This window comes from Alternaria postmessia (genome assembly GCF_024291825.1).
Source record: "Alternaria postmessia strain BMP 2775 chromosome Unknown scaffold_252, whole genome shotgun sequence".
Lineage (NCBI taxonomy): Eukaryota > Fungi > Ascomycota > Dothideomycetes > Pleosporales > Pleosporaceae > Alternaria > Alternaria postmessia.
Window position 1 is genome coordinate 1 of NW_026260325.1, and position 9,886 is coordinate 9,886.

General features: G+C 51.3%; 5 protein-coding genes across 5 annotated transcripts; 2 read left to right on the forward strand and 3 right to left on the reverse strand.

Annotated features, from left to right (window-relative positions):
* Nucleotides 1-736: 736 nt before the first annotated feature.
* Nucleotides 737-946, reverse strand: J4E82_011627 (uncharacterized protein; the record flags this gene model as incomplete). The annotated part of the gene is made up of 1 exon (XM_051737827.1): nt 737-946. One exon carries the CDS (start codon nt 944-946, stop codon nt 737-739), a length of 210 nt encoding a protein of 69 aa, XP_051582410.1.
* A 557-nt stretch (nt 947-1,503) lies between these two features.
* On the forward strand, nt 1,504-2,578 carry J4E82_011628 (uncharacterized protein; the record flags this gene model as incomplete). Its single annotated transcript, XM_051737828.1, has 2 exons — nt 1,504-1,654; nt 1,704-2,578. The coding sequence occupies 2 exons, from the start codon at nt 1,504-1,506 to the stop codon at nt 2,576-2,578; spliced, it is 1,026 nt and encodes a 341-aa protein (XP_051582411.1).
* Nucleotides 2,579-2,795: 217 nt separating this feature from the next.
* Nucleotides 2,796-4,363, reverse strand: J4E82_011629 (uncharacterized protein; the record flags this gene model as incomplete). The annotated part of the gene is made up of 4 exons (XM_051737829.1): nt 2,796-2,988; nt 3,055-4,014; nt 4,147-4,251; nt 4,305-4,363. 4 exons carry the CDS (start codon nt 4,361-4,363, stop codon nt 2,796-2,798), a joined length of 1,317 nt encoding a protein of 438 aa, XP_051582412.1.
* Nucleotides 4,364-4,616: 253 nt separating this feature from the next.
* J4E82_011630 (uncharacterized protein) lies at nt 4,617-7,687 on the forward strand (the record flags this gene model as incomplete). The annotated part of the gene is made up of 4 exons (XM_051737830.1): nt 4,617-5,400; nt 5,563-5,796; nt 5,846-5,932; nt 6,054-7,687. The coding sequence occupies 4 exons, from the start codon at nt 4,617-4,619 to the stop codon at nt 7,685-7,687; spliced, it is 2,739 nt and encodes a 912-aa protein (XP_051582413.1).
* Nucleotides 7,688-8,575: 888 nt separating this feature from the next.
* On the reverse strand, nt 8,576-9,770 carry J4E82_011631 (uncharacterized protein; the record flags this gene model as incomplete). The annotated part of the gene is made up of 3 exons (XM_051737831.1): nt 8,576-8,931; nt 8,984-9,377; nt 9,607-9,770. Coding segments are annotated over 3 exons (914 nt in total), but the record flags the coding sequence as incomplete, so codon positions are not given.
* Nucleotides 9,771-9,886: the final 116 nt, after the last annotated feature.

Here is a 9,886-nt window from a genome sequence, read left to right on the forward strand (position 1 = left end):
GCTGCTTCACGGTCGCCCATTTTGGTTGAGTACGTGGAGAGATAACACGTGTTTTGTGTGGGAGTGCTGAGATTTGTGAGTGATCAACATCCCCGGGTGATCAACATCCCGGTCAGCTAGCTTACCAGCCATTTAGACGGTGTCACTATCACAGGCACTTAAATAAGTAAACTGCCTTCAAAATTTATTTGGAGCAGCATACATCATTGTTCATACATATTATCGTTTGGGAAAGACAAGTTACGGATGCTTCCAACCTGACTGTTCCCAGACCATGAGTGCGAACAGACTGACGGCACCGATAAGGTTTGTTAAGCTGCTTCAGATTTAGTCGGATCGCCATGTTCGTCGATTTGATGTATACTTACGTACGGCTCCAAAGGAAGATCAGTTTCCGATCCTATATGCAGTCCAACACGTCTTGGTACAGTAGTTCAGAACATATTGTGAGAGCTGTTGTGTATAAGAAGAGATGAAACCAAGGCGTTTTGAGGAGGCACTGAGCATACCAAATCGTTGGTGGTAAGGGTACAGTTGTGGGCATCTGCCAACAACGCCGAAGAAGTTCCCAAACCCGTGGTGATACAAAGCCAAAACATTCGTTCGTTACGGACAGAGAGCTTTTGAGCATCGCTTGATCAAATCAGAACGTCGAGCCAAATATCAACTCGAGAACTGAGCGATGACCAAAGGCCAAGAGAGACTGTCGACAACTTAATGGCTTGCAAAGGTCTACTCAGCGGCCCTGTCCAGTTCCACCCATAATGCGGTCCTTTGTAGACCTCTGTCTAGACTCTTTAGACTTTCCGTCAGCAGCGGTTTGGTTTGCGGCCACCTCAGATTCGAGCTTCTGTTGAGCCTCGTGGAGTCTGCGTTGTCGACCAGCTTCCCACTGCTCGATGTCGGCCTGAGTCAGAGTAATCGTAGTTGGGGCGCGTCGGAGCATATCGATGACGTTTGATCGACTTGTGGAAAAAGATGTAAGTAAAAGATGCGAATGCGATGAGAATGTTCCAGAATATGTCAGAGTCCAGACGATCGGGTTTGATGGTAGGACTGGCTGAAGTGGCTGGACGCGCCTGTTGTTGTGTCGTGTGATGCAGCGTCCGATGAGAATGCGGTTGATACGAAAGGTGAGTTCTTAGTATGTCGTGGAAACGCAGCTTTACTGGAGAGACGAAACGAGTGTCGACGGATGAGGCGGTTTGCAAACACTATAGATCATTCGGGATGGATAAGTTGAGGATGTCGCTAGACGCGAGTAACAGATGCGCGCTCGCGACCAAAACACTGATTTTCAAAACAACCACCAGCTTGTCAAAGATGAGATGAGTGAAATTCGACAAAGAGACTGATATGGTCAAGGCCCAAAGAGAGTGCCGTGCGGGAAGCGGAGCACGTGGTGCGGAGGACCACACTGCAAGATCCCTGTCTGCCAAGACTTCGCGATCACGAAACTTTGGAGTTTAGAGTGACAGCATCAGCGACGGCCATCCACACAGCATGGCTCAGCGACACATGTGCCCTTCAATGGGTGCCTTGAGGCGCTCATTAATAGGGGATGTAGCAGCCCTGCCCAAATGCTCAACGAGGGCACTCCACAGCACAGCGAAGAGACTGGAAGAGCAACCCAGCGATGCATCTCCAGCCCACCGTACGCCTTCAAGACGCTCAATGGTTCTACCAAGTCAATGCTGATCAAGACTCAGCGCCAAACACACGCAAAGCCCGGCAGGCGACTGCTCTCAAGCAGATCACCTCGCTTCAGAACCGCCGCATCCAGCCCGGCGCACTCGCTCGAGGCTCTTTTCCAAGCGGTCAGATGGCACGACGAGCCCCCCGCTCGCCCTCCACTCCGCTCACCAAGGATGGCTTCATCCCCGAAGACAACGCCCCAGCCGATGCGCAGCCAGACGCAAACCCCCGCTTCGCCCGCAACACAGCACGCCCAACGACGACCCGCGGCTCGACCCCTCCCCAGGGCCAGATGGTCCGCGCCCCCTCCACACTGCGTGTAACCCGTCAAACAGTTGACGGCCCTGCTCGTGGCCCCGCTCGTGGACCCAACGTGCGTGGCCCCAATCTACGCGGTCGAGAAGGCGGACGAACAGGACCAGGTGGAAAGCGCGCTGGTGGTGCGCGAGGCAACAACCGTGGTGACGGAGGACCTCAGAAGCGGAAGAAGGGCGCTGGTGGCGAAGAATCGATGCCCACTTCCCTTGCGGACGTGAAGATTGAGGAAACCGTCTCAACGAGCATGCAGCAACAGCTCTTGCGTCTGCAAAGGAAGGAGTGGGACCGCGTGCCTTACGAGCCCAAGTATGCCAAGGGCAGTTTTGCCGCCAATGAGTTGATACACGCTGGAAGGGAGCTGTTCAAGGGCGAGGCCCCACCAGTCAAGTTTTGGGGACCTCTTGAGCACAGAATCGGCGTTGTGGGCATGTTTGGAGCGGAGGCGACTTTGAAGGTTCGCAGGGTGCCCGATGGCGATGCAGAGCCATTTGGACAGGAGGTACTCGAGCAAGAAGGGCCAGTCGAGGCCAAAGGTGCGGAGAAGAAGCAGGCTGTAGCACAATAGAGTGCCATGTGGACTATGTATATTGGAACTGTACATTTACGGATATCAAAGACTCATGATTGTTCGGGATGTGGTTGTTTATTTCTAGCTTGAGGCGTCTATGTACGTGACGTACGCCGTTGCGAGATCACCATGTCTGGCGCGACGCGCATCGCAGATCGTGCCTCTAGAGTTTCCATCAACGAAGTAGCTCAATGCGGCTACAAAGCATCACGACTTATTTGGAAGCCCACACGACCTTGTACTTGAACTGTGTGGGGAAGCTCCTATCTGTGATGAGCAGCTCTTCACCCTCTTCGACCAAGTCGATCATCTTCTTCTCTAGGTTAGGACGTGTTTGCTCTTCGAGGCCTGCGAGCTGCATGTAGAGCGACTTCTCACCCGTACGGATAGAGGGCTTCTTGAGTTGCCTGTGACGGTCAGTATATCATAAACGGTTTCGCGAGAGTGAAGGACATGGATCGGGGAATACATACGCTTCAGGCCGCTCCGCCAACCCATCGATAAACTCCTGCAGCGTGATACCAGGAAGAATCTGGAGAGGACGAGCAATGTTACCAGCACCACAGACGGGACAGTCGTCCTTCTTTTGGTGCTCAAAGGTATATGTGTATACGGAGTCGTCGCCAGTGTACATCATGTAGTTGTCTGTGCCCGGGAAACCCATGAACGGGGCAGTGTTCGTTGCCACCTTGAATGCTTCGTTGCAGCAACTCGCCGCCACGATGGCATTCGTACTCGCAATAGCCGGGATGATGTTTTTAACGACACCTTGTGTCATGCTATAGGTAACTCCTTCAATGTTGAACTCTTTAGCTCGGGCGGATGCCTTGTTGAACAACCAGGTAATGTGCTCTGGGTCGTCGGTATCGAGAGTAATGTCTTTACGCTCTTCTTCCCAGGCGATGATGTGCGCCCATTCGATACAATGTTGTGGTTGACGTGGGATAGTAGCTAGTGTGCACAGAGGCACTGCAGCGCGAGGAGCATGCATGTCGAGCTGGCACTCGATACAGGAAGTCATGGTTGGGAAGATGACACGGGCTTGGCCTTTGAAGCCTTCTGTTCCTCCGTCGATCAACGGCTTCATTGAGTCCGGATCATTCTCATCCACCATACCAACAAGTGTTGCATTGATCCATCGCCTTGCCTCGATGGAATCTAGACCACATACTATGAGTCCGAATTGCATGTAGTAGCTCTCGTCCTTGTCCTGGATTTTGCCACAGTAAGGAGTGATCTTAACGCCCTTTACACGCTTTTCGACGAAAGCAGCAGCAGTCTCAGCCTTGTACTTCCCCACGTCTGAGGCGCGGAAGAGAAATTGTCGATTCAAGTTGCTGACGTCAATGGTATCCATATCGATAACGTGTATGTCTTTGAATCCTGATAGGGCAAGATTCTTGAGGATCTCACAACCCAGACCGCCGGCTCCGCTGGATTTCAGTGAGTAAATATATCAGAGAAAGGTTTGCTATCTCTCATGGTCGAGCATTGACAAGAACATACATGACACTGCATGTCGTTAGCTGTAGTGTCTTGTACCTCAGAGGGAGTAAGTTTCGTACAGAACTTTAAGATTACTTAGGTACTCGATGACCTGTTCGCCAGCCATGAAGGCTTCCTCGTCTGTGAATGGTCCTTTGCGAGTCAGGAAGTTGTCCAGGTACTTCCTATCGCATGATATCAGTCAAGAGCTCCGACATTTTCCATGCTTTCGGCTTACCATCGTGCCCGCGGACTGCTTGTTGTGGCGGCACTCATGTTATCGACGCTGACAGCCATCCTGTGTACATGTGTTGAAGATGAGTGTTGGGAGAGTCAAGTGGAGCAAACCGTGGTTGTAGGCATCAGAGTGTAGATGGCCTGCCAAGCCGCTAGGCTGCGGGCCTGCGCATGGGAAAGGAAACACCGATTGGGTAAGGTTCACCAAGCGTCTACCTCTCGCATTGTTCACGAATACAGCAAAACACAACGTTCTGCACGATTGAGTCAAACCGATCAGGGTATATGTTTCAGGCGGTCATATTTAAGCGTCATGACCGATTTCTTGACGGCCGTATCCACCAAGAAGGTTAAGAGCCCCGAACCTCTCATCCAGGATGTAAGGAGTCTGGACATACAAGAAGATGCACTTTTTGTCAATTCTACAGAATCGGCCCTCGGAGCACTAAAGAACCAACCTAATCGCAAGACAGTTAGCAAAGTCCTGAGCTACCTCACCACAGAAGGATTTAGCCTTCTACTACCGGAACCATTGAATGCAAGCATCGCGCATCAACTCATCAACGATACCATCCCAAATTACTGGAGGACCATTAAAGGCTCGATTGAAGTTTTGAAGCTAGAAGACATTCTCCGAAATCCAACAGGACTTGGACATCTCAATACAAGGCTTCGTTCGCTTATTGCAGACAGTCGCCAAAAGAAGGCACCCGGTGACGCGCGGAATACAGCTGAGCACATCGCGGATACCCTCGAGATATTGAGTTCAGTACTGAGCGGGGATGAAACATCTCACCGCGTGTTGCAAGACGTCTTAGCATATGGTAAGAACTCAACGCAAAGAAAACTCATCTGGAAGGAGTACCTCGCGCAAGTCGCGTCCGGCCGTCTACTATCGATCGCAGCGGAGGCTGAAGACATACTCAAAAAGAGTGATGGGGTTTATCAAGACGCTGTCTGGGTCGCAGACGGTAAAGAGTACGCGGCATGGTTAGGGCGCAACATCGCCATTTTACTCGAGCGCAGCTCAAGTAGCGAGGAGGGTCTCACTGCAGTTATAGAGCTTTGCTCAAAAGCACTGAGCTTGGGTTACACTGGTATGTCAGCGCATCAAGTTCCTTTAGTTTGTGCTAACAGCTCAGATCGGATCGTAAGCTCCCTCTTTCGAGCATTGATTGATAGTAGCTCGCTTGAGCGCCTCCCGAATCTTCTGCCTCGGATGAAAACTTTTGAGCAGCGGAAATATCTCAACGCAATAGTCGTGTTGGTGACCAAAGAATACTTCTCTGTAGAGAACGTCCTTAGAGATGACGCCTCTATTGCAGTGTCTTCCACCGTTTCCTCTGCTGCTGCTCTATTTTATACACTTATCAAGGACAATGACGTTCTAAAAGAGCATCTCGTTTCGTTACTTTCGCGATCAACAATACCTGCGCTCGACGAGTCACTCTTGTCCCGACGGAGTGCATTGGCAGCTCTTGCAAAGGATGACGGTCAGTATAGATTATGCACTCATTGGTACTTGCGACTAACAGCTCATAGAGAAGTTACATACTCTTCTCGAGAATCTCATAAAAACCTTTGGCGATTCTGTATACATAAGGCATACGCCTGTACTGCAGCAAGAAGGTACGTGATGTTTGTACACCACATGATCATCTTTCTGCGATAGCCCCACTCAAAGACTGGGTTGATCAGACCTTCTGGTCCGCATTGCACTTCATGAACATAGCCAGCTGACAAATCTCAGCTCTTGCTCAGACCTTGGCACTATGCAGTGGCTACGTGAAGCGTTCGCAGCCTATGTTTCTCATGATGATGGCAAAGTCAACATATCATGTCAACGGCATGTCAAACCGCATAGGAGCAGCATCTACGCGAGCTCGCTTCTTGGGTATTGCAGTTGGTGTTGCCATTTCCAAAATGGTTGACAAGCCGGAACTTCAACTCAAGTTTGAATTAGAGGGTGCCGAAGCAGAAGAAGCGAGTTGGTATCAACGTCTTACCGAGGTCGACGATAGAGTTGGAGACATTACGGATTTTAAGACAAAACGCGATGACATTGCACCAGCAAAGAAAGTCCAGTCAAAGCCCAAGTCAACCCCTAGAGCGCCCAAAGCTCCCGCAATCACCGAGATGCAAGGCCCACGGGTCGTTGAAGTCATGTCAGACTCTGAAGATGAAGATGCAGATCTGATGGTGTACGAGAAGCCAGACTCTGATCCGGAAGACGACACAGACGACCCAACGGCTATCAACCGCAACAAACCTACCGCACCCGTCTACATCAGGGATTTGATCGCGGGGCTGCGAGACCAGGAGAACTACGATCGCCATGAACTTGCTTTAGCCACCGCAGCATCTCTGATTCGCCGTAAGGCGAACTTCGGAACTGAAGTAACGGATCACCTTGAAGAATTAGCCACTTTGCTTACCGGGTTGCAAGACAATTCGGAGCTAGAAGGCTTCGCACAGCAACGGCAGCAGGCACTGATCGCCGTGCTACTTGCGAAGCCAGCACAAATGGCGCAGTGGTTCGCTCGGTCTTTCTTCTCGGGTGATTACAGTCTACAGCAACGCATCGCTATGCTTACAACTCTGGGCCTCGGGGCGCGTGAGCTAGCAGGTATGAAGGACACCTCGACCAACGATCTGGTACCAGCAAAGCCAGACTTCCCCAGCAAACAGCTTCCGCCGCACCTCCACAAGATTTACGCTGAGGACAACAACGCACCTACAGTAGCGAAGATCTCAAGCAGCATGGCGCGTGAGATGCTGTCACCCATCGCTAGCCAGGCAGCCGACCAGCTCAGCGGCCCTAACATCTTGAAAGTCCGGACCTTCTCTTCGCGCATGGAGGTCGAGAAGAAGCGACACAAGCCCATACCGAACGCACTTGCGCAGATCGTCGCAGACAACTTCTTCTTCCCGCTCAGTGGCCGTTGGTGGCTCCAAATCCGCGCGAATAATGACTCGATATATGCGTCTACTCACCTCCTCCCTCCTTTCTTACAGACCTTGTCATTGCTGTTGAACGCATCTGGCCCGAACACGCTCGCTTTACCGCAGATGACGCGTGAATACTGGGACCTGCTACTGTCGGTGCGCGGACTCGCGAGCAAGGACAAGAACATCCTGAACGCGGTCTTGTTCGGCTTCTTGATGTTGCTTGAAACGAACGAGAACAAGGAGCGGGTGGCTACGGAGCAAGGTAAAGAACTTATGGAGACACAGGCTTGGGTGAGGTCGGTATTCGAAGATTTAGGTACGGGAAGCGAGGAGGATGAGAGGGTACGCGTGTTGGCTGCCGGCGTCGTGGTCCGGTGTCAGGAGGTGATTGAGAAGTACCAGAGGAGGATGGCAGGAGCGCTGATGGACTATTAGCGTGGGTGTAGAGTATATTCGCGCAAGCTTGCGGGAGTCAGATGTTGGGTTCAACCAGTTGGCAGAAAGAGCGGTAATGTTGTTGCCTAGACTCCTACGCTCAACAGTAGAAAAGTCGATCCACCCAGATAATGTTACTTGCGGCAGCGACAATAATGACTCGTTATCGCGATGCCAAAGGCCAGGAAATAGCGAAGACGACATCTCGCGATCGATTTGCCGTAACCTAGTAACCTCGAAAACTTCACGTGTACCAAGCGAGTAGCTATAAAGGCATCCGTACAACAGCGAAGGTGATAGGATCGTCGCGACGCGTAAACCTCCAACGCGTGCGCGAACACCAACAAGTCCCTCAATCACCCAGCGCAAGTCTTCTTCCTCAAGACACCACGTAAAGCGGTGTCATCAATGAAAAAGCGACACAGATGTGTGACCAGCAAAAATTGCCCCGCCGAGATTCCCGAAGGAAGCTCGTGAGAATCCAGTACCGCGCTGTGCAATGCAGACCAGACGCTCAGATGAACCCAATCTTTGAGCTGGGTCATCGCAAGAAGGTAAGTATGCAGAATTACTTTCGAGCGAAGGGCGGTATTTATATCGATAGATACTTGGCACGCTAAAAGACACGTGAGGAGGAGCTAGGCAGTGAGGGTATCTGGGCGAACTGTGCGCTGGTGGGCTTGAAGGTGGTTGGGGAGGTTGGTGCGGGCCCACCTGAAACTATGATTCGTGTAACGGCATTGCCAAAAGCCCACCCTAAAGACACTCACCCAGTTCTGCGTTAGGCTGATAAGGTGGATGACAACGTACACTTTTACTGTGTTTACTATTGTCCAAACTGTCCCGAATAGGTGCTTTGCATCTGGTAAGCCTCCCTTCATTCTACTGCTAGATCACACGACCAGTCCAGCATGAGTTGGGGCTGCAAACAATTTCATGAATGTTACCACCAACCACACAGTAAAGCCTAGCTTCAGGACTGTCGTTCTCGTCCAGCCAGCCCAGAGCTGCGATAGCACCTCCTGCATCATCCCCACGCAGCCATGCATCTGTCGAGGGATTACCCGAGCTTCCTGGTACCCAGGCAATGAGTTCTGTCTCATTCAAGGATGTTATCTCAGTCGCGCGTTTGTCGTCCTGGATAATGTAGTTCTGCGTCACTCCATTCTCACCCAGGTAGTCGGAGGCACCAATCGCCGCATACAGGTTAACGTTGGAGCTGTTCTTTACATCGAGAGAAAGCGCTGCACGAACGTGGTTAACAAAACCGGCCGTTGAGCCTATTGTGCGACTTACGATTGGCCCATGGCTCGTTCCTGGAATCCCAGTAAACCTCCCTCAAGTTGCCCTGCGGACCGCGATGCCATACTCTGATAATGAAAGGACGTTCGACAGCATCGATCGTGGCAGCAATCGCAGTGCCAGGTAGTATCTGAAGAAACGGATCGGCCACTGTCCACTTGCCTCTAGAGTAGCTCCCCCCACTCATCTGTCCATACATGTCCTGGTGGAACGTCCTAATCTGGTTACCAGGGTCGAGGAAATGCACTGCTGCTAGACCCGAATCGCTCGAGATGCCCGAATCGATTATGATATTGCCTGCTCTCCACGTACAGTTTGTGCCACCACCCGAACATAGTCCGCCGATTTCGATCATCTGGGTGTCTTGGTTGTAGTAGTAGATTCGGATCTTGATTTGGAGTTAGTGAGCTGAGCGACTACTATCATCGATAATGGAGAAGCCGATTTCCCCAATTTGCACCTAGCGCTTGAAGCGTATCCTAACGGTATACACTCGCAACGTTCTGCGAGTAATATGACAGAAAGACAAGCGCATACCTCTAGGATACGCTTCGAGTATCAGGCATACTTTAGGGAAAGACGAACAACGAATACCTTCATACAGATCCAATGCTTACCTGGTCTCGGCCGTCATCGACCCAGGATATAGACGCAAGCGGCGAGCCCCTCTTTGCCGGAATAGATAGATTAATGTCGAGGCTTACCCACCCTTCATCGCCAAATATCCTGGCCTTCAATGTCCCGGACTCCAAGTAAAAGATGTGTATATGTCCCAGAGTTGCTATCAGTCAATCAGTCAGTTGTCAGTTCATCTTTGCGGTTCAAACTGTCAGTCTGGAGGTAGTGAACTGACCTGATTGACTGCCAAGACATTTTTTAGAATCGCGAACTGAGACT